Below are 24,242 nucleotides of genomic sequence, written 5' to 3'. Positions count from 1 at the left end.
CAGTCTTCTGCTACCTCTCCTGCAGCGTTGGTAAAACTTTGTTTTGGTCCTCAGACACTATTATCGAAGCTACATCTGTTGTCTGCAATTTTTGTCATGTTAGAGAAAAATGAGACGAGGATTTGAGCAGGAGAATCTATTCACTTTGTCTAAACATGCTACAGAATTTAAAAATAAGGTAAAAAAGAAACCAGCGAACTCTCTTTTTAAGGAACTGTTTGCCAGCTGTGAAGTTGATAGAGGCCATCTTAGTTCGGAATAAAACCTTGAATTGTGCTTTACTGTTCTGAAAGCTCACAGTGCCACTTATCTCTTTAGGTTAGAGTCTTAATTGAGAATGAGGAAGAGAGAGTTTCATTTTATGAAGCCCTGAAGGGATACCAGGCGTAAGTTTCAAAGAACATTTTACATCGCTGTTGCTTTGATACAACAGTAAACTAAGTTTACCTACCTTGGAAGAAGGGAAATTGTTTAATGCGTGTAAAGCTAGAGCTGTGCCAAAGCATTATAGAATTCCTTGTAACCCCCTTTCTATTCTAAAACAAAGCATTAGTCCGAAAGGTTGTAATTTTTTTCGCCATGCTTACTTTTGTCAAAGAGCTTATTTTGGGTTGTGCGAAGATCTTGCCCTAAAACACGAGGAAAGCGCAGATTTGGAAGAGCGTGGTTATATCTAGTGACGCAATTTCTGGAACAACAAAATTAGCAATGTAAAAGTTTTCAGTTGAAATGAGGTACATAAATCACGAGATTTTGGTAAAGGTAATTCAGTACCACAGTTTAGTACACGTATTCAAATGTCAAATATTTTGTTAGGTCAAACTCACCTGCAAAACTTGTTAGTGAACTAAGGTCTGTGATTAATACTCCCAAGAGGTACCCACTCTTCAGAGAAGTGAGGTAAGGTTTTTTTTTTTTTTTATCAGTTGGTCTGTCAATCAGTCATTCATGTGGTCATCTTGTTGGTTTGTTTGATTCAGCAACATAGTTAAAAGCCAGTCAGTCAGTAAGTTAGTTAAGCAATCACTTCATCACAGACAGTCAGAATCAGCCTGAAAGTTAAAACAATAGAGAGTCCCTGGTCCCTCGGGTTTGGGTTAGTGGTATTAGAGGCTAATAAAATGACTCCTTTTTCCCCCATAAGCGGTTCAGTGCACAAATTATTTGGTTAATAATTATTGTGGAAGCTTGCATTCACTTGTACATGTAATGTAGCTGATAATTATAGTGTACCAGTAATTATACTTACAGGTATGTCTTAATAATCATTATTTTATGTTTATTATACACTGCAGGCATGTGATTAACCCAGCAGATGCTACTACTTACCAGAATTTGATTCCAAAGTCACCAAGGTGTATGATTTGAATTAAACAAAATTCTATATTAAATAATTGAATAACATGCGGTTATCCTGTACTCCTGATGTGTGTTCATGTTCATGGTTGTTCCTGTAGTTTTTTTTTTTGCAAAATTGTCAGTCTGTAACCAGGCAGCCTTAGAAATTGTTCAAAAAGCAAAAAAAATCCATAAAAACTGAAAATTTTTTTGTGCATCAAGGGAGGGGTTTAGTTCAAAAAGTGTTATCAATTAATGTTGCACTTTGTTGAATTCTTGCAAACTTTTAGAACTATACCAAGTTTAGATTGGAAATTTGTGACCATTGTCTCAATCAAAATATTGATCTTAGTACGAGAATAAGTCACCATATGGTTGCTGCTGCAACAATCTCAGAGTAGTTTAAATATTTATGAGAACATAAACTGTACATATTTTTTTTATCTGATCATAGATATCACAGTTTTTAATTGTAATTTTATTTCAGTGATGGAATACGTCTTATCAAGCTGCAGCACGTTGGAAATAATGCTATTGGACTCAGTGTTCGAGGAGGTAACCATTCAAACACTGTACTTGTAATTGACTGAGGACACAAAATGATAACCATAAAAACACTAGTGATTATTACTGACCCAGTACTCCAATATGTCCTTAAATGGAGGGAACTGTATTAATTTTTATGGGGGTTCAGTTGTAAAGAGAGGAACTTTTCTGAGAAGGGGGCATATACATGATTGTACATAATTATATATACAAGAATACATACTTTTAAAATTGTATAGTTCACCTTTGGGGCTCTCTTCCACCATATAGAAAAAGAAATATTGGATTAAATGTAAGATGTTATTTATATTCTGACTGTCCTGACTATAATGCATTTGTGCACATTTCTGTGTAAGTTTGAGAAACCTTTAACATTTAAATTGGAAACAAATAAAGGCTTTGAAATACAAAAATATTTTATTTCGATTTGCTACCTTCATTGCAGGTGTACAGCCTGTACTTAAATTTTTTTTTGTTCAAGGGGAGGAAGAGTGGTGGGCTTTTTGAGATTGGGGGCTTGTTAAGACATGAGCAGTACCTGAAATGTATTTAGTAAAAAATTATGTCATAATTTTTTTCAAATTATTCTGCAGGTAGAGAGCATGGGGTTGGAATCTTTGTGTCCCTTGTTTCACGGGGTTCACAAGCAGACATTGTTGGTTTAAAGGTACTCACAGTTTCATTTACATGCAGACCTATGGCATATTTTTATGTGTAGCTGTACATACAATGTGTTTGTATCACATTCCACACTACATCATTCCATGATTATAACATATCAGTTCTGTATCAGCATCAAATGAAACTTGACATGTTTCTTGCTGGTCATATAATTATTTTAGAAAAGGATATTGTCTCATTCAAGGCTTTAAGTTTGCATAGCTGTATTGTGTTTCCATTTAGAAACTTGGTCGTGTATATACATGTAGCAGTTTTAGTTTCAACTCTGTGACTTCAGGACATAAAATATTTCCAAACTAGTTTGATTAATATTTTGCTTTGTTTCAAGAAAAATATATATAGAAATGTGACTTGAACTAAAGATAAAACAGAAACCAAGTTAATTTTTGGTGTTAATTTGTACATTATTTGTTGAATTTTTCTTGCAGGCTGGTGATGAGATTTTAAGTATTAATGGATTGTACCTTGGGGAAGCCACACATGGAGAGGTGGTCAACATCTTAAGGTCACACAATAATCTTCTCCTGAAAGTAAGAAGTGAGTATGTAGTGTTGATACCGTGTTTTTCACCCGTAACAAATGAATTTTCCATTACCAAGCACCAGCCCTAGGTTCAAAATTTCTAGTCATCTTTGATCTACTTGCACAAACTTGCCTTTGGATAATACTGATCCTAGAAGTATGCAGTCATGTATGACTTCAACCCAGTACATGTGTGCATTCCAGGTTGTCTTGAAACTTTGAGGAGCACTTATTGGTATAGCATCAAACTGTGAAATCTAAAGGTCTGAGGTTTATATCCTAGTGAGGGACTTAGATATCTCCATTATGCTGCACGTATGCATACAACTGCATCAAGGGTGATGATTAATAATTCAATTTTCTTCTGCTTAACAGCTACAGGAAAAGTTCCCTGTAAGATGTAAGTTAATAGTGACCCTCCTTTTTGTTTGAATTTTCCTTTCAGTTTATGATAAATTTAAGCCAATTGTTGATAGATTAATGTAGGTTTCGTGTTCTTAAATGTCATTTAAAAATTATTTTAATTTTTCAACAGACATGATGTTATTACTTGGGAGACTGCAGAAGGAAAAGAGAATGTTTATTATCATCCTGATTTACTGGTTAGCAAATCCAAGCATCATTTTTCTTAAATCTAATATTTTTACATATAAAAACATTTTTGCTGCAAACGCCAAAAAAAAGTCTCATTTTTTTGTACATAACTCTGAAGGACATCTCCATTGGTGGAACAAATTGAACTTTGCATGGCAACCTGGATGATTACCTTAATTTGAAGTAACAGAGTGTTAAACCACTTTTTATCATCTCTAGGCAAATCTCTTTGAACAAATAGAAGCAACACAAAATTCTGAACTCTAAGAATAATTTTTTGCAATGAGTGCACTAGCAGCTGTTTGTAAACTGTGTGTTATGGTTTTGGTTCAGCCCCCCTTGGTTTCAAAAGTGTGAACGTCATGGATGCGCTGCCAATTTACATTTGCTGATTTTTTTCAAGATGGGAGCATTCAAAATTAAATTTGCATCACCTTGTGATTTGCTAAAACAAGATGATCATGTGATTATGGAAAGAGGAAAGTAAAGTATCCAGGACATTATTTTTGGTTGCCTTGAATAAGTGAAGAAAAATGGCTTAATTTTTTTCTAGGATTATCTGATCAAAGAAGGAGATTTCAGAGATGAACCCAGATTTGTGGCAGGTCCTGATGATAAGCAAGTTACCTTGGTGGTGGGACCCAAGGGAATAGGATGTAGGTAAGTATATATGGGCTATACAGAAAAAATATTGACTTTATTATGGCTGTGTGTTTCTTCATGCTTTGCCCCCTTGTTCTGCCTTCAAATGTGCTTAAAAAAATTCCTCTTATGAGGAATTAATAATCAAATTATGATCAAATTAACTGTAAGGGCTAATCAGAACAAGGGAAACTTGGCCTAACAAGAACTCAAAGTGAAAGTTAGCAAAAGGTACAGGAAAATTTGAGTCACCAAGTCAAGGATGGTTTTAGTTTGTATCTGATTGGTTAAACCTTCAACTCTTTAAAGTGACTAGCATCTAATTTCTCCCTACAATATCACCCCAGAAGCAAACATTAAGGTCATGAGAATCAAGGAAATGATCACCAACTAAAGAAACTCTTGATTGTTGAACAAATTCTCCTTGTCAGAACCTTAGGAAATGTATAAAGAACATGTTGGAGAATGTGCAAACTGATTTCAGGATCTAATGGGTTGAGAGAGTATTAGGAAGGCTAAGCAAAGCAAAGCATTATGAATGTAATCCCTAATACTTTTGACAGTCACTATCCTGAATGTTTTCTACATTTATACAAACATATGCTCCAGATTTTTCTTTTGTGGTGACGCTGAGTCGATTTTTTTTCACATGCTTTCAAGTGTTCGAAATGGAATACCAGGCAAAGAAGGGCTGTTCATTATTTCAGTCACATCTGGATCATTGGCTGACAAGACTGGAGCACGAGTGAGTCACAGCGTGTTTGTCTGAAAGTACACATCAAAAACATTTAAATAAATAGAAATAAAGTAAAATAAGATAATTCTCCTCAGACCGAAGGGGTACCTCTCTTCATCTTAATTTATTTGCGTGCTCAGTGGTAAAATTGATGAAATCATGTCACCATAGCTTTCTCTAATTTGATTATTTACTGTTGAATGGAGTGTTTGTAGAACATCTTTTAAGCCTAGAAGTTGTAACTTAGATGAAAAACATGTCTAGTGCACTTGGCAGCGGAAGAAGTTACAACTAAACTTGACTGATTTAAAGGCCCAAGTTCTAAACTTCAAAGTGATTTTTTAAGGCGTTAATACGATAATAAATGAATACTAAATGTTTTCACCTGTTTAACCTACGACAGTTTATCAACGGTTTTCTTTTTAGAGATTGCACTTTTGTAGTCGTTCATGAGCTCTGTGAACGAGTGATGTTAAAATTTTTACTTTCCTTCCTTGAGACAAAGAGGGAGTTTGCTAAGCGTTTCTTTTGGATCCGGATCCCCGCCTTTAACCCCCGCCCCTAAGCCTCTTCCCCCACGGATCTCAAACAAGTTTTCTTCACTTAGATAACGAGGGAGTATACTAATCGCTTCTTTTTGGATCGGATATGCCCTTAATCCCCGCCCCTAACCCTCCTTCCCCATGGATAAAAAACCGTGTGCGTTTCAAAGCGGCGTCCACTTTGTCAGATTTCAGCTAGCACCGAATGTTTCCCCGTTTCTCCTATTCTTTTGCAACCGCACGTTACTATTCTGTATTTACAAGGCTGTTTCCATTTTTCACAGATCGGAGACCAGATAGTGGCAGTGAATGGCAAGAATATTATGAAGTTGAGGTATTCGGAGGTAAGCCATTTGTGTAATCATTATCCTCTGTAGTCTAGTGGCACAGCATGGGAGTGCGACATTGGCTGAGATTGTTCGGAACACAGCCACTACCACTTTTGTAGTAGAAGGTCGAAGTCCGCTGGATTTTACTCTCCAAGAGTTACCACCTTGGGGCAAGTGTTGAATCAGGATCTTGAACATGCTTTCATTCCGTGAGCTGTCTATAAAATGGAAAAATGTATTTAAAACCCCGCCTTTATATGTTATTTGATGAATTGTTTTGCAGGCGGTCTACTTACTGAAGTCTTTTAAGGAATTACAGCTTGTTCTCCGACATAGCAAGGTACGTAATTCGCGCGGATAAACTAGGCATTTAAGCCAAGGATAGCCAAATAGCCAAATCTGGAGACATGCGTGCCTATAGTTTTTCAAGCCGCCATCGAGGTGTAAAAATTTGCATTGGCAAACGTTGCGTTTACAAGGGGTCAGTAGGTTACTTATTGTCCTCCTGTGATTAGAGTTGGGAACTGGGCACATTAAAACGTCGCGACATGAATGGTTTAGTGAAGGTTAAGGTTTCTTGATCCACGAGTTAGAGGTGCTGCTCCTTCTCGTTAGATGCCATTCCTTTGAGCTAACTTTTCCCCGTCATGTTGTCAGATGTCTCTGTCGGTTTATCAGCACCCATTTCTGCTCTGGGGTAACAAAGTAGGGAGCTTCCTACCACTTCCTTCTCATAGTGCCTCTGTGAGGTATAATGTGAGTAAAGGGTATTGCCCGAGAGCATCATACAACTACCCCGGCCTAAAATTACACCTTAACGTTAGATCCAGAGTACTGCGGCTGAGTCACTAGGCCAGAGAACTTTCCTTGCCTGATAGCTCCGCTTTGCTCAAACAGGAGGCCGAAAAGTTTATAATGGATGAAATTGCCAAACAGCAGCAAGACACTCTTCCAGAATTTGCCATCAAAACGCAGATCCTTACTCGAAAGGCAGAGGAAAAAGAGAGACTGGAGAAAGCTAAAGAACAAATGCACTTTAATCAACTACTGCGTGCAAAGGAAATAGATGAAGAGGGAAAAGAAAAAGGCAATAACTCTTTGGAGGAAAAACAGGGTATGCCATCCATTGAAGTTTAGATCACTTTGAATGTTCTTTATCCCCTCAGTAAAGAAGGGGAAGAGGGTAGGGGCTCGTTTTTGGCCTAAATAATGACATTGGTATTGATTTTAAGATAGTCTTCTTCGCTACAGAATTCGTTTGCGAAGTCGCTTTTATGGAACGTGACTGATTTTCCCTACACACGGACGATTTGGAAAACACACTACCCTTCAAGAGACTACCTATAAATAGCTATAGTGAAATTGACATTTCTCGAAGCTTAGATCAGGTGTGCTCCATCATTTCCTCTCACTACAGTCAAACTGTCGTCATTCACCTATTCTCGTATGGAACAACAAAATCTTCTTTCGCACTTGCGTTCAACAATATATGTTCGAACCTTTAAGCTACCACCATTAAGGGGTTTGTCCTATTCAATGTCAAGGTTTTAAAAGTCTTTTCTATAAATTTGACCTCTACTGGATCAATGTTCCTATTCGCTTCCTAGATAACGAAACAGATAAATCGAAGCAGGGAAGCCCCAGCCCTTCTCAACCTTCCCGTAAATCCGTAGAAGTTGACATGACGCCAAACACTAAGAAAAGAGCTGCATTCTCAGAAACGTAAGTATGGAACTGTTTCATGTACCGCCATCATCATGTTTTACTTTAAAGTATAATTTGCGTGTAGTGTTGATGCTTACCCGAATCTTTTCTTCTCTTTCCCAGTGTACGAGTAGTAGTCACAGAACCTAGTAAAAGCTACCAGGAAGAAACTGTAGTTGCTGATGTACATCCACCTCCCAGCCCTCCGGTCCCTCTCAGCCCACCCATTTTGCATCCCAGTAACACACAGGTATGAGATGTGTTTCTTTGGTGTCCATGTTCAATATTTTAAGCTGGTTTTCACCAACAACGGAGTCGGAACGTGATTCGTAGTCAGAAACTTATGGAGATATAATTTGTTGAAAATCAAACAAACGGAATTGAAAGTATGTTGATGTCGCTGGCGATGTCGTCGCTTATGATCTGGTGAAAAAAAGGTTTTTCGTTATGAGAGCGTCTACTGCATCTGGTTCTGACTCAGGCAAGTTAAGTTTTCACCAACACAAGCGAGGGACTCATAAATAGAATTGTAAGGCAATGAAAACCTTCCAGTTTTTCGATGTTGTCGAGCTGAAGACTCCACTTACTACTTCAGTTTTCCTTTTTCAGTAAGTCATAAACGCTTTAAGGACTCCAACGTCGAGTTCGTGAAAACTTTCTCCTACTTAACACCTCTCTCCCACCCGACCCTAAATCACTGACGAAGCGGCAGCGTGGAGTGCAGAACGCGCCATTTGCCATTATCAAAATAAGGGAGGGGTGGGTTCAACCGTTCCCTCTGTTTTATAGTTAATTGTAGATTGAGTTGAGTTGAGTGAGAATTTGGCGTGTTATATGTTTTGTGAACCAGCATCTCACTGCGGATGAGTTGCAATCTGATCCCCAGCTCGAGATAAGTTTTAACATCTATACGAGTCATTCTTTGAATTGACCTTATAGCACAGATCTGGGTTTTGGAAAAGAATACTGCAACTGGCAGATCTAAATGATTGTTTTTAATGCTGTGATTTTCTGCTTTCACTAGTTTGAAGATGATGTGTTGGAGGGAAGAGAAGCACACTTTCTGTCGATTGAAAAGGTAAGCCATTATATTAATTGGTTGTTAGGAGAGAAAGTTTATGCGTGCACATGGCTTTGTTTCTTCTTACAATATTTTTTAAACCTAAGTCTCAACAGAGATCCTGACTTATTGCTCGAAAGTTGCACTTTGTGTATTGGGTCTTCCAAAACAAATGATATTTGAGTAATAGTTAGCGCTCCTCCTTTCTTGTGGAACTCCTTCTTCCCGCCTGCTACGAGCTCCTCCTCACTCGTGGGACTCGTCCATTGCGATTGCGTTGCGCGCGCGCAAAAAAAGAGACATCGAGAGTGGGGTTACAGTGATTTACTGGTGCAACTACACGTTTATTGAGGCAGTCGGGTTCCAAATGACGATACACCTCCATTTCTTTCTTTTCTTCTTTTTGGTATGGATTGTTCAGGTGTCTGAATTGGGTCTAGAGCTAGAGGAGCGTGATGGTGGAATATTCGTTACAGAAGTTCAGGAACATGGTTGCGTGGCAGTGCATGGTAGGTTTGGTTTATTTACAATATACCATGATTTTGCCACCTATGGTTGGGATGATGAGATGCGAGGCATCTTTTTGTGTCTTAAGAAAAGCTTGTGGTATCACTAAGGTGACGGGCAAAAATGTAGCGACCATGATATAACACTAGAGGTTCACTCGTCGCAAACGCGGGATAAGGGGATTATACGATGAGAGGCCACCCATGATCTTCCCAGTTCCCCTCAGATGGTTAACCACCGAGTTGACAAGAGGCTGGTGTTGAGCTAAACCATAAAAAATTGAAATGGTCATGTATGTAGGTTTGACATGCACACTGCCAGAATTAACCTCTTCGAAAGCAGCATACATGTACAGCACTACAATTATGCTCGATCGTCGGACAAAGGTTACTGGAAATCCAGGTGTTTTATGAACTGAATTTGAGAGGGGCAACTTATAGTTTCAAGATTTTCAAATCTTCCCAACATCACAATATTTGTTGTTGTTGTTGTTTTTTTTTTCTTTTCTCCAAATCACTCATAATCCTTTAAGGACTCCTTATTAGTGCTTTGGTTGGAATAGTCTGATGAAAACAGAAACAATATTTAAACCAACTGTACTTCATATTCATTTGTCTACCTCTTTTCAACCTCAGGTGGAGTATGCGCGGGAGATCAATTGCTAAATGTGGAAGGCACAAGTCTTTTGGGTGTCACTGTGCAGGAAGCGCTCGAGGAACTGAACAAGGCTATGAACAGGAATTCGGTGAGTTTTTTCTAATAGTTGGTGGTGACTTAACCTCCTACAGCTGCTGCTACATGAAAGTAGGTACAGATATTGAAAATTGTAATAAACTTGAATAATTTGATTGATTGTTCTCACCAGGAAAATATCGACCTCGTGGTGGCCATATCTTTGAAGAGAGGAAACCGGCGGCCAGTCCTCAGAATTGGTAGCGTGGTTAGAAAACGAGATCCAGTCACAGGAGCAGAAGTGTAAGTAGTTTTGATTAAAATGCTAATTCCTAAGCCAGAACTTGTTTATTCAATACGTACTACTAAAGAATGCCAAAACATGCTTTATGCATCAAGCTCGAGCTGGTTTTTCGTGTGGAAAGGAGACCGCAGAACCATCAACTCCACCCCGCATTATGGTCTCAGGGTTGAAAGCAAATGCTCACACCACAGATTTATCCCCATTCTGTTTATGTAGCATTATCTTTTGTGAAGGGATGAGAAGGCGGTGGATAGGGAAGAGGTGTGAATGTTATTTCTAGATTAGTCGTAAACATATGACGTCTCCAAGTAAACAAATTTCGTAGAACCATGTGAACATTTTTTGTTGTCATAGAAAAATAATTTTGCTCTTCCTTGTCAATGATTTCTTATTCTTTTCAAGTGCATTTGTTTTTTTGTTTTTGTTTTTGTTTTGTTACTTACTCATCTCTGAATTCTTTTCTGAATCAGTTCAAAAATTCAATTTTTGAGTCATGGCTTTATCGTAAATTTATTTCACTTAAAATGTCCTTGAATTTTTCTTTTCGTGAGTGACGCTATTGAGTCACGTTACTCGCTTGATGCGATACGTCTGTGTAATCGCCCACTGAAACTATTGCGATCCATTCAGTAAAACCCCTAAGTCTCAAAAAAGTATTTTTGTTTCGATTTCTTTTAGATACGACACGTGGCTTTGATTAACTCATAACTAAATGGAAGGAAAGCTAAATGAAGACTTCTAGACTAATTTTTAAAATTTAAATTATCTTTTTGTAGCGAATTATGTTGCAGGACTTTAACACACCCAAATCCACTCGTAATATTACAAATGACTGAACCTTTAAAAGAAAAACTGCATTCCTGTCAAGGTTTCATCAAGGTTTTATTCGTCCTATAGCGAACGCAATTGACACGAGTTACTTTCCACAAAGTTAGAACAAATAAAACAGTCACATTGTTCAAATGCAAACACGAAAAGGAACCCAATGTCGTAGACATATTTTAGATTCATAAATTTGTCCATATTTATCATTGTGCTTTAATAGTTTGCACACTAGTTTATTTATTACAGGGTCTGCAGACAATGGCAGAATTTTGTTTTTAATGTTACAAATTACATGTCAGTGTTTCCATGGTTCAGAGAGCACCTTGACCGAGTCACTCCTAAGAGTGACCAGCATCTAATTTCTCCTTGCAATATCACTCCTGAATCACACATAAAGATGACGAGAATAAAAGAAATGATCACAATCTGAGGTAGCTCTTGATTGTTAAACCAATTCTCCTTGTCAGCACCTTGGGAAATCTACAGGGAACAGTAGGGAGAATATACATACTGATGTTAGGGGTATTGGGTTCAAATCAAAACATGTAAGAATTGTTTCTCACAGAGAATAGAGTATGGAGGGAAAAACAAAATAACGGTAATAAATATTACCTGTTATAACTTCGAGTAAATTTTGAAGTCTAATTTCAATACCTTTTATCTATGGATAACTTTACTTCATAATTACATCTGTTGCTTTCTTGATCGTTTTTTTGAAAAAACTTATGAAACTAAACCTGGTTTCCTTTTGTTAAGAAAGTGGTAACATTATTGTTTTTAACATGAGTGGTATCCCTCTCAAAATTATTTATTAGAAACCTCCATCGTTTTTAAGGAGTAATCACCTCCGTTCAAAGGGAAGTGAAAAATTGCGCTGAAAAAGGTGTTTTTCTGAATCAGTTAAAAAAATTCAATTTTTGAGTCATGGCTTTATCGTAAATTTATTCAAAGGGAAGTGAAAAATTGCGCTGAAAAAGGTGTTTTTGTTTTTGGTTACTTAAGACACTGCTGCTTCAAACACATCTAGCGAATACTTATGGCTTAGTTTTCAAATCGTGTATCCACTGCAAATACAGCAATAAGAGTTATGACAACAGAGGCAAGAAACAAGCAGATAAAGAATCTGTTGAGCACATTGGCTGCCAGGACCCACTGATCTTGTAGTTCATCTTTCTTGTCTTGCTCTTTCACACTGTCAGCCAGGATTTTGACCGCGCGGGACTCGGCAGCAGGGAGCTCAGGCTTCTTTTCATGTAAGGCTGTTTAGAGAATAGAACGATAAGAAAACCAATATTAGTTATTCTATCTCTGGGATACGTAATGTTCTCAATTTCCCATGTTGGATACGATTGTCCTATTCCTTCTTGTTTATCCAATTTTTCTCCCATATCCTACCACCTAATTCCCTTCTTTTCTTACTCCATATGGGTCTTCCATCACCTTAATTTCTTTTACTTTTTATTCTCAGTTTTTTTTTCATCTCTTCCTTTAAATTGTCTCAATTTCCCATGTAGTATGCGGTTGTATTTTTTGTACCAAGTACAGGTATTCTAGTACTTCATTTATATTTCCTGTCTATCGTTCTCTTACATTTCTGCCCTCCCATTCCCTTCTATTCCTTCTCTTTCTGAGTCTTCATTCTTTTCGTTTCTTTCACTTTTTGTTTTCAGTTTTTTTCTCCCTTCCTTTAAATTGTGAGTTAGTTTTACTATGATTATAATTTCGCCCAAAGATAACCATGCTTATGGATAGTCCGTCGCCTGATTACATTTTGGTTTGAACAAAGTTAAAAATAACTTTTAAGCCTCTCATAGGCTTATCTTAACAGAGCTGGCTGTTCTTAGTTCTTTGGACAGTTAGTCTAATGGCTGCCGAAAGTTCTGGTCTGCCACAAGAAACTTAAATCCTTCAATTCCCATGAGTGACTAAGACAGAATTTCTCCTTAAAATTATCATTAAAATATCAGGCAGACAAGTGATAACAATGAAGATAAAGATAAAGGGGATAATTAGTTTATGCAGCACCAAATTCTCCGAAGTAACATCATAAGAATAGTATGGCAGACAGTCAGGAGAATTACTGACATCTTTGGGAGTGACAGGGTTAAATTTTGAAAAAACGTTCTATGATCTTACGTTTTCTCCATTTATTTACTGTTGTTCGCGCTGCCTTCTCGCTTTCTTCACTCCCGCGGGGTGCTCGCGAATCCTTCTGGTCTTTTTGTGGTTTAATGTGTGGTGTCTGCTCTTGCTCAGCTTTTACTTGTTCGGTTTTATAGAATACGATTCGCGCCAGGTATCCTAAAATATATTTCTGAAAAAAAAAAAGAGCAGCAAACAAAATAAAAGACAACAAAACAAAAGAAAAATAAATTAATTTCAATGCATTTCGTGTTATTTTTGTCCTCAATGATGACCTGAAAGGATATCTCGTGCAGTTACTTATCGTAAACTTCGAAGTCGTTGGTTAACTCCAAACGGTAGCAAGAGCGTAAACATACGTTGAGCTTGAGAATTACAAGACAATTGGTTACTCTAAGTCCTGCTCACCTTTATCCAGCTTGGCAATGCGTGGGCCTGGTGATGAACAAACCGCAACACATAACACATGGCAACAAGGGCCAGCGCAACTTCGATAATTGTGCCGCAGTAGTATTTACCAATCAATGGAAGGTTCCCCGAAACTGGCAACTTCTCCTCCACCATTAAGAAAAATACTGCCAGCGAGAGAAGTATTGTAACTCCTACTGCCATCCGCTCGCCGGTGTCTGAAAATCAGTTTACCAAGACAGAATATTAGATATGAATGAGATTGATGGCTGGTTCGCTCATATAAGCGAGGAAGCTGATATAAGGGAATGCATACAGTCAGTGGTTGATGACAAGTGACGATATCTAACTGGACTGAACGATTGACTGACAGTCAGAGAAAGCCAGCATTAATTAAATGATTTAGGAAGTAGACCGCAACAGTTTCATGTCTACGTATTTAATCGATGCATGGACTGAGAAACCATCTGACAAACCAATCAACACATTACCTGGTTGGTTGGTTATTCAAAGACAACCATTGACAAAAACAGACGCACAGAGAGAGACAGACAGTCTGGCTAATAGAGTTGCTGACCAACTGAATGACAGCGAGACTAAGTGACAGACTGACTGATCAGTTGAATGACAGACACTACTGACTGACTGGGTGACTGACTGATCAACTGACTGACTTACTGACTGACTCAATGACAGACAGACTGACCCATTAACTGACTTCTGGCCGACGACTGTCTGGCTGACTGTCTCACTCAATCCTTCATTCGCTGGCTTATCGTCTGACTGACTAACCAACTGGCTGACTAGCTAATCCATCAATTGACTCCCTAACTTCACTTCTAGGAGCACACAATTGGCAGGTACTCTAACATCAGTTAAAAGGAAGTGAGTACAAGTTACTGACCTTCAGGCATTAGAAACACGAGGAGTGTCAACACGGAAATAAGCGCGCAAGGCACGATGAAATTTATGACATAAAACGGAGATAGCCGTCTGATGTGTAAAACATACGAAACTCCTGACACCATGGCCTTGCAGCATAAGTGTGACATAAGGCTTCGTTCTGAGCGAGCGCCGATCAGTTGCCATTCTCCATTGGGAAGGTAATGCTTTTTGAATATGATGTCACTACCCGGGTAAATGTTGAGCTTACTGATGTCATAGTTCCAAGATCCGAATGTCAATTTACACAACTACGAAAAAAGAAACACGTCAGTTTTGAAACCTGTACAACTCTGTTGTGTAATTAAAAAAGGACGAAACAGCTCCGCTAAATCCAATATTAGTTTGAAATAAGTGATGCCGTCATGGTAATTTATTATTGTACTCGAGAATGGGATAAATGAAAGATGCCATCACGTCACCTACCTGTTCGTCCAACGGAAAATTTAGCACGTTTATTTTGCAAGAGCTCATTGTTACCATGGGAACGACCCACGTGACATTACCATCATACGTCACCGTAGCTTTGAAGGAACTTGTCTCTGAGTCGTTCAAGTCCGCACTAGAGAAAACAGGATTATTTATGTTAAAGATGCTATCTGTAGGCAAATTGACTACCTAATAACCCTCGCACATTCGTACTGAAAGCCAGAGTTTATGCAACGGTTGTAAGACGGAGTATGAATTCTGTTCTATGGAATTACTTGTAGGGTCAATAGAGCTGTTTTTTCATAGGGTTTTGTAACTTGATCCTCAAATTCCCTATGTCAGACCAACATATGTTATACCATTTTCCCCTTTCATGTGCAGACCCTGGCCTCTTAAAATCTCTGGAAAATTCAACTCAAATTTTCTGTTTTTGGTTACTTTTCGTTCTCTGTTATTACTTGAAGTTAAAAAGGCAAATACATTTATTACGCTCTCTCGGTTCCTTTGGAAACCAAACAAAATTTAAGGCCATAATGACCTTCAAACTATTACCTTTGAGGCGACACATATCGTCATAGCTTATACCTTATATGAGGGAGTACCCTTTCCCTACCCCAACGGAGCTTGATCTCAAAGTTTCTTGGCTCAAAATTGCAAATGCTTTAAGGCGCACTAATGAGCGATCAAACAACGCTTACTTTATTTCTATTCTTGAAACTGCTGCAAGCAATGTTTTTGTGGTTCAATTTTTTTAGCATTTATTTTTGAAAGTTGATTTTAATACTCGGCAGCCAACCCTGGGGATTTTCAACGTATCTTATGACATTCGGCCTTTTTTAACGATAGGGGATATTCAGTAAAATGTGTTAGTTACGATACTTTTTTTAGAAGAAATAGCGTTTTGTGTTGTGAACAGTTTATTACCTTTGATCAGTGGAAGTTTTCACAGTTGATAGCCCTTTTTCATCGTTGATGATATTTGGAGGGAATGTGGTTATGAAAATTGTCATGTTTCAGTTGCTATGATCAACGATTAAACACTTGAAGGAAACTTTAACACTAGCCTCTTTCCGATTCATGAGTTAATTGTCGCCTACATCATTTTAATGATGCACAAATCCTCAATCGGAAGAGTAAAGTGGAGGAGTGTTTCACGCCTATAAGATGGCGTGATCGCTAAGGAAGCCTCCTTGATTTGTTCGGTGCTTGTTTAAAGAAACATGCGAAATTAATTTAAACATAAGTCGATAAATAAAGAACACAGTGTACAGCCAAAAGCTTAAGCTGCTCATGATTGAGTGCTCTTCAAGTAATTGGCGATTGATTGATCATGGGGATTCACTATATTCAAGCCTCCGTTTAGGTCATAACTTCATCAGTCTAATTTCGACCAGTTTTAAAGCAAATAAAATGGAATCATACCATACATCCCATAAGGAACGGTATGCCGTCTATTTTTTTACCCTTCGTAGGCTATGATCAAAAATTAAACACTTGAAGGAAACTTTAACACTAGCCTCTTTCCGATTCATGAGTTAATTGTCGCCTACATTATTTTAATGATGCACTAATCCTCAGTCGGAAGAGAAGAGTGAAGGAGTGTTTCACGCCTATAAGATGGCTCTCCCCAAAACACGTGCTTGTTTTTACGTTAGTGTTAGACGGCGTGATCGCTAAGGAAACCTCCTTAATTTGTTCGGTGTTTGTTTAAAGAAACACGTGAAATTAATGTAAAACATAAATCGATAAATAAGGAACACAGTGTACAGCCAAAAGCTTAAGCTGCTAACGATTAAGTGCTCTTCAGGTAATTGGCGATTGATTGATCATGGGGATTCACTATGTTCAAGCCTCCGTTTAGGTCATAACTTCACCAGTCTGATTTCGACCAGTTTTAAAGCAAATAAAATGGGATCATACCATACGTCTTATAAGGAACAGTATGCCGTCTATTTTTTTATCCTTCGTAGAGTTCTAAACTTTCTATGTAGGGCCGTTTTAAAACGATAACGATCGTACTCGAGCTAAGCCGTGTATAACTGTCGCTTAGTACTTCGTTTTCAACGTGACTGAGATTCTCGGACACGTGGAGGTTGTATAAAAGCAATAAGCAATTTTTTCTGGTTCACGTGTAACTTTGTTTTGACACGGGTCCTGACTTTCGTGTACATATTGTGGCGATAATCAACTTGAGTTATTACAACTCGTGCGCGTTTTAATCTCTTTAGAACAAAAATTTCCACTTTTTAGGCAGTTTTAGAGGAATTCTCAACGAAAGCAAACAAAGAGCTATCGAACCGAGTGCGTTTTCATGTCCAAATTTCAGTTAATGACACTTTAATTTCTAAAACTGTTTTGGAGAAAAAAACAACGTGACTCATTTACTTCTTGCATGTCAGCCTATTTACGAACGCCTTATTCTACTTTTCGATTGAAACAAGGACAACATTTTAGAATTCATTTACCTTTTTTTTCAGTTGTTTACCATACACCTGCTTTGAAAGAAGTTAGAATTGCGTTGTTAATGGAAAACGTGACTTGAACAATAAAACTTTTAGATTTTAAAGGGAATTCAATTAGTTATTTGTCTAATTTTTGAAAAAATTGTATTTTCTCGTATGTTGCCTTTTAAAAGATTTAGATCGTCCATTTGAAGTGCACTGAAAGGTTCTCTTTAACCGTTACGCGAAATTTAAGCAAACTCATCGTTCAACATCATGGTCGTCTCCCCATGGTTGCTTCTCCAATACGCTGAATGTTTTGCCAGCGGATTTTTAGTTTCGTTTTGCTTTTGTTATCCGCGATCGCCAAAGAATCGCGAAGAATTAGAAAAGGAAGAAGGTTTCGTATTTAATTCTGATGAAGAGTCCGTGATCATAGACGAATTTCCAACTACGACGACAGAGGTGCCTGAAACGAAAAGGATGTCCTTGGAGGGTAACCCGAGCGTGCGTGAAAAAGAAGAAGACGACGAAAAAGCAAAATGCATCGAGTCTGAAAATTTAAGTTGTGTGTGCCAGCCAACGATGAAGGAGGAAAAGAGTAAAGCAAAGGAGCAATAGTTAATTGACTAGAAAAACGGCCAGAATCTTGTTCAAAACATACGTTTCGAACACTTCAGTTTGATTAATATTGAAGAGGATGTCACGATGTGAAACAATTTCTTTTTACTCAGTAAAAGTCGCTCTTACGTATGTCAATTTACGGAATTGTGAAAATCGGATTTTTCATGTTTGTAAATGTAAAAATCAAGTTCAGTGTATTTCGCTAAGTAAGCTTCGAAATAAATGTTAGACGATGAAGGCTCTTTGTGGTATACTTGTAGGAGAGCTTCGATAGATTTAATTTCAATTGTTCCTGAAGACAGAAGCACCCATCTCGAACCTTTGAGCGAAATTTTTGTCATTATCTCACACAAATTTTACTCACTTGTTGTACAATATTATATGGGGTGTCCATATTTCATTTCCATCTAAGTTCACTTGCTTTATGTCGCCATAATCTGAAGTATTCCATGTTAAGTTCTGATCTTTCCATTGCTAAAATGAAAGGATGCAATTTATATTTAGTGTCAGAAATCAATATGCTGTATAACTCAAGCGCAAAACTTCAATTTTTCCCTTCTCAAAATAGACTCTAACTATTTGAAAAGTGTTAAAAATGGACGTGAAAATTTTACATTACTTGGAAAAACACGGCCGTCTTTTATACAGAATAGGTGGCTCAATTAAAAGATCTATTTCAATCATGACATTGCAACATTAACCTTCAGGATATAGTTAACACCTATTTTTTTTAAATCCCTTATACTATGTTTTTCAAACATATCACGGTCAAATGTAAACACTTTGTTCGATGGTTAAATTGACAATTATAATATAGCGCGCGTGCTTGCCCTATATAAGTCCTATTGAGCCGCTATGAACAAAATCTTTATTTACGCACGCCCGTGCGTAAGTAGGATGACGTGGGCATTTTTTTTACGTAACTACAGAGTTTCCGTCCTGTTAAGCTGCAGTGCAGTTTTCTTCTCTTTGAAATATGGAGGAAACCAGCGAAGAACTGCCCAGTTTTTCTATCGGCACTGACCTTTTAGGTCCTGATCCAACAAGCAACAAAAATAAAGCCGAAAAAAAACTCGCAAGGTGCACGTCTCGCAAATTTGTCGGAAGCGTAAACATTATTTTTGAACAATCAAAACCCTTGATAACTTCGGGTCTTTGACTTTTAAAACATTTTTTAGTGACACTTGAGTTCATTTGGCTTTGATTTTCTCCATTTTCCCCGTAAATTTTGAGCTTTTCATTCACAGTTATCGGTTAACTGGATCAAATGTTCTTGCTCAAACCAAAGTATAAAATGTGGCGTGTTTCTGACTAGCCAATAGGGAAGTTTGTTTATTATTATTATTATTTTTTTTTGTGCGTTGTGAGAATTTTCAACAAAAGGCTTCTTTGTGCAGATCCTTGTGGTCGCTCTGTTATAAAAGAATTTGCTCATGCTTTTAGCTGTGCGTATATCGAGTTATGGATGCACTTGGGAGTTTGGAGAGCACTCAAAAAGCTAGAGTTGCTCTCGGCTGCGCCTCGAGCTACTCTTACGCATTTTTCGTGTTCTCCAAACTTTCCGCGTGCATCCATAACTCGATATACGCACGCTACGTATGAACAAATTCTTAATTATTCACTGAAGGGGAGGTGAATAATGGTGGATATTTTACCGAGCCACAAAGCGACGAAGTAAATATCCACCACTTTCACTGACATTGAGGTTTTAGTTAGTACCACACTGATACCAAAAAATGAGCTGATTTCTCTTAACATATCGAAAAATGGACGAAAATTTAACCATTGTCGCGTGATTTGTTTCATTGGCTGCTCGAAGGTGAATAGTGCTTGGTATTCACTTCCGAACTAGCCAACCAGCGCTCGCGAAAAGCACTTTACACCTTTTTGGTGTAAACTAACAAATAATTTGCGCGGATACTTTTCGAGATAGTTTGTATTTTTCCAAGCTCTGTAGGGGCGTGGAAAAATATGAGCAATTATCAAAACGTACGCTCGTATTATGGGATAAACCATCGAATAAGGGATTTGTTTTCCCGGAATTATTTCATATTTTATTATTTCTGGGGGGGGGGGGGGTGTTGGGGGGGTGTTGTAACGAAGTGTAAATCCTTTCAAATTTAGTTCTTTATATTTTCTCAAAAGTGGTGACGTGAATGTTATGTGTTAACTAATTTTTCCTGGTCTGTAGCTACCTAGGCCTTGCCGCCAATCTTACCATTTTTATCCGTACATCTAAGTCAATTTTATGATGTTTTTCATCCTGAAATACAAGAAATATTCACGGTAAGGAACTGTCGTGTTGAATTTCTGAGCAGATCTTGAACTTGATAAATATGGAAATTAACCACAAAATGTAAATTCACTGTCAAGAAGGCTGTTGTAGTCATGAGGGAAATTATCGACTAAGAACTTCTTTACACGGCGATTCCAACTTTCTTATTGATTTAGGTTGAATCATAGCAGTCAATGTTTGGAAACGTTTACATGGAGAAAATATGGTTGCCACCAATAGTGTAGCTCTGTTTTCTACATATAAACACACATACAACCCAAAATTCTTCCATTCACTCTGACGAGGGGCTAACGCTCGACGCGTCAGCTTTTAAATTCTTTACGGTGGGCAATTTACACAGATCAACTCAGTTAATAATACCAAATTACCTCATCATACTCCCCCACCGACGCAGCAACACAGTCTCTCTAGAAACTTACCCTCTTTCTACATGGAAAAGTAAGTCAAATTGATTCAACCCTCTTTTCCGGGTAACCCTTGTCGGCATTTGGGTTCACTCGACGAGAAGATTTGAAGTTTCATTGCGTTTTTCATGTGAACACTGACAAAAAAGCAAATCTGGGCTGGAAATTTCACTCGTGCTAACTGACCTTTGTTTTGATTTGTCTAGATCGCTTCGGTTTTCGTTTTGTGACACTCGATTTCAAACTGCTCTGAGAACTTTCTCTTAACTAGGAACACTTACAACTTTAACAATCCGGTAAAGAATCAAACTGTGTCGAATTTTTAGGGTGTGGTTGTCATGGAGAACTGGTCGGAACCTCATGCTGTAACGAGTAGTATTCAGAAGATAGTTTGTTAGGTTTCCCTCTTGAGAACAGCAACATAGCACTCCTATGAAAACATAAAATACCAGAAGAAAATCAGCGATAAAAGGAAAAGCAATGAATACAATAAACTTACTCGCAGAAACTGTTTTCGTCCTGGGCAGAAGTAACAACGAACTTGTTACAAGGCCTGTGAATGAATCGATTACTTTAAATTTTCGCGTTTGTCTTTATGAAACACCAAAATCTTAGATATAGATGACAGACATCTACTGAAATGTTTGGGACACTTGTATAGAGTGGAGATGTCTCAACCAATTTCTATTGACAGACAAATTCACGGATAGTTTTTTTTCCATTCTTAGCTCTTGCCTCCCAGCTGTCAAGTCAGCTAAGATACACGGGTAAACTACGGTTTACACAAGAAAAGCTCCCTGTAATAAAGAAATGCAGGGGGATTCATGTTTGATAACAATTGTGATGCTAATCATATTCAGTATTTAATATTATTTTCATCATTCATTGTCACCTTCATGATCATTCTTAGTATTATCTTTGGTATCATTTTGATTTTGGTATGAAATTGATAGAAGCCATGGAAATTGAATGTGATCGCTTCTGAACGTCGCAGAGTGTGTAGAGGAAATGTAATTTTAGTGCGTATTAAGTTATTTGAATGGATATGAAATATATTTACAAAGTTATTTTTTGTTATTATTATTGATCATTATTATTTATAAAGTTGTTTTTGATTTTATCTTTATTACTTAATATGATGATGATGATTATTATCATTATTATTATTCTTATTAGAAAGGTGGTGAAGTGCGAAAGGTTTTGTCGAAGATTGTTGCATGTGAAAAGAGTGGGAGGTTTGTGAGGAAATTTACCGATCACATCCTGTATTCATTAGAACGCTTTGCAATCAAACTACTATTATTTTTTAAACTACCATTTGCTTTTCATTTTTCGTTCAATTATTTGTCAATTTCTTCATGAGGTAGATGTGATGTGACTTCAATAGCCTCTAGTGAAAAAAGCAAACAAACAATATGGCCACTTCATGGCGTCATCAAAGCCTTTTTGCCGAATTATTCTGATATATTTACATAGTTACGAATTGAGGTACGTAAAATCGAAATTCATTCGAACAAGTTCACCTCTGATATAGGGATGTTGTAATATTTGGTGTAGATAAGAATTTTCTTCTGTTTAACAACATACAAAATGCAAAAGCTTTATTGAAATCAATCTTCCGGGCGCAGACACTCAAAAATTTTTTTCCCGAAGGGAAGTCGTGCTGAAGGTAGATTCGAAGTTTTAACCATTGTCTTTGTTTTTTCCCGACGGTATTCATCAGTTACAAGTGTTTTAGTGCTAAGAATATTTTGAAAAATGCTGACTTGGAAGGGTGCAAAATATTACGAAAACAAAAAGCAAAAACAAAACAAACAACAAATACCTTCCGTGAGGAACACGAGGCAAGCTATAAATAATCTGTAGAGGATCTGCATTTTTCTTTTGAGACTTCCTCCAGTAACCCAAGTCGTAAATGAACCATATTTTCACTGCTGTTGAAGAAAAGTTGTTGAACCGGAGAAAAATATTTCATTTATGCTGCATACTAATTCACCGACGAAATTATATACAAGAAAGAAATTACAGGTGGCAGGCCTGCTGCCAGAATATCAAACTGACAATCGGAAAAATACGAGCAATTATCGATCATTTTAAGTCGGCCTAAACCGAACATCGTCATCGTTGATAACTACCTGAAGTTTCAATTCTCGTCAAGGTCTTTCACAGGTGGCAAGCACCCGCTGTTTTAGTACCCAAACGTTTCAGGACTGGCAACGGTAAAAAAAGAGTCTAGAAACTGATATTTATCTTCCTTGAAAACAAACTTCGTCGTCGTAGAAAGCGAAGTTTGAATTTCCTACCACGAGGGTCCATTTTTAAACTTGCTACACGTTTGGATTGAAAGAGAGAAGTTTAGTAACAAAATGTAGCTCCCAGAAAGGACGGAAGTGTATGAACTCTTCGGGTTTTCCAGTATTAATAGGGAATGATTAAGACTATATTTATTTACCAGTCCTCACTGATTTTTAGGTGTTCTTAAAATAGTCTTTGCAAAAAAAAAATCGTTATATGGTCGAGGAAGCAGTATTGCGATTTTCAGGGAGATCGCTTCTTGTTTCTCGCTTCTTCGTTCGTTTCAGAATAACACGGAAAAAGTGTTTGAATTTATAATTGCTTCGAATGAATGCATAGTTTACCATGATTACCTCACTAAGGAATAATAAAGAAAATAACGTACTGGTAGGTGGAAGGAAAGCTTTAAGTGCAAGTGCTAGGTCAGTGTAGTTACTTGTTAATCGAGACTAAGCTCGTTTTGTTAGATGAGCAAAGCTTCCTTGAATTGAAGAAACTCAAAGTTTCAAATTCACGAAATTTCTAAATCGAATAAATTGGTACCCAGGTTCAATCACCGCAAAGATTCCATTCCAACATACTCAGCTTTGAAGCGCGCGAAGCACGCACCAGTATAGGATGTAAAACCGCGTTCGAGTAAAATATTTATTCTTTGCACTCTTTACAGTGGTACATGTACAAATCAAGCCTTGCCCGTGGAAAGAAGAACTTAGTACAAATTCGCTGTCTCTGTAAACATCTTTACACAAACCCGGGTTGATAAATGTCATTCGTAATCTTTAACTACACGACTGAGCGGGTACGAGACCTTCCATGATTTTGTTCGGGCATGTTTAATTTTGTAACAACAATTACTAATTTTGCGTGCATGTATTGAAGGAAACTGTATATTTGCTGTTTTAGTTGTTGTTGTTCTTTTTGTTGTTATTGAGCGATTGTTCTCCGAAAATTCTCACGATATTTCGCACGAAACCTCGTCTTGTTGATGTCGGTGATTGTTTTGTCTTTACTTAATTTAGTGGACGTCCTGTCTACCAAAAGAATCTATGCAAAATTTATTTGAAGAATTTCCATTTGTGAAAGCAGCTATATATATGACAATTTAATAGGGCTACCATCAGAACCCACATAAGTTATTCCCGTTTCCATTTTTTAGCGAACCGTTATTTATCTCAAGTCAGTATTCCGCCATTTCAATAGCATGTTTACGGGACAAAAAGATATCAAGTTAGTGCTCCAACAGAAAATATCGCAGATAT

The 24,242-nt window shown here is 37.5% G+C and overlaps 2 protein-coding genes across 2 annotated transcripts; one reads left to right on the top strand and one right to left on the bottom strand.

Moving 5' to 3' along the window:
* The first annotated feature begins 6 nt into the window (after positions 1-6).
* LOC113684732 (harmonin) lies at positions 7-11,427 on the top strand. The gene is made up of 21 exons (XM_027202122.2): positions 7-178; positions 319-386; positions 817-900; positions 1,296-1,355; positions 1,826-1,893; positions 2,478-2,551; positions 2,994-3,102; positions 3,463-3,487; positions 3,623-3,689; positions 4,235-4,341; positions 4,984-5,068; positions 5,886-5,945; positions 6,214-6,270; positions 6,828-7,044; positions 7,538-7,652; positions 7,758-7,884; positions 8,659-8,712; positions 9,116-9,203; positions 9,837-9,946; positions 10,067-10,176; positions 10,856-11,427. Exons 1-21 carry the CDS (start codon positions 110-112, stop codon positions 10,872-10,874), a joined length of 1,773 nt encoding a protein of 590 aa, XP_027057923.2. The 5' UTR covers positions 7-109; the 3' UTR covers positions 10,875-11,427.
* LOC113684734 (acetylcholine receptor subunit alpha) lies at positions 11,041-22,721 on the bottom strand. Its single transcript, XM_027202124.2, has 9 exons — positions 22,514-22,721; positions 20,970-21,118; positions 20,207-20,251; positions 18,353-18,462; positions 14,921-15,056; positions 14,457-14,745; positions 13,553-13,770; positions 13,139-13,316; positions 11,041-12,261 (listed from the first exon to the last, which is right to left on the bottom strand). Exons 1-9 carry the CDS (start codon positions 22,563-22,565, stop codon positions 12,044-12,046), a joined length of 1,395 nt encoding a protein of 464 aa, XP_027057925.2. The 5' UTR covers positions 22,566-22,721; the 3' UTR covers positions 11,041-12,043.
* Between the last annotated feature and the right edge of the window lie 1,521 nt (positions 22,722-24,242).

The sequence above is a fragment of the Pocillopora damicornis genome, chromosome 10 (assembly GCF_964200805.1).
Source record: "Pocillopora damicornis chromosome 10, jaPocDami1.2, whole genome shotgun sequence".
NCBI classification, from domain to species: Eukaryota; Metazoa; Cnidaria; class Anthozoa; order Scleractinia; family Pocilloporidae; genus Pocillopora; species Pocillopora damicornis.
Note: the sequence above shows the minus strand (reverse complement) of the source record. Positions and strands in the feature narration are given on the sequence as shown.

Coding starts and splice junctions, on each gene's coding strand:
- LOC113684732 (XM_027202122.2), top strand. CDS start 110: ATGAGACGAGGATTTGAGCAGGAGAATCTATTCACTTTGTCTAAACAT. Junction 179..318: donor CTACAGAATTTAAAAATAAG/GTAAAAAAGAAA, acceptor TTATCTCTTTAG/GTTAGAGTCTTAATTGAGAA. Junction 387..816: donor GCCCTGAAGGGATACCAGGC/GTAAGTTTCAAA, acceptor ATATTTTGTTAG/GTCAAACTCACCTGCAAAAC.
- LOC113684734 (XM_027202124.2), bottom strand. CDS start 22,565: ATGCAGATCCTCTACAGATTATTTATAGCTTGCCTCGTGTTCCTCACG. Junction 18,463..20,206: donor TAGATGTACGGATAAAAATG/GTAAGATTGGCG, acceptor CTTTCATTTTAG/CAATGGAAAGATCAGAACTT. Junction 14,746..14,920: donor ATTTTCCGTTGGACGAACAG/GTAGGTGACGTG, acceptor CTTTTTTCGTAG/TTGTGTAAATTGACATTCGG.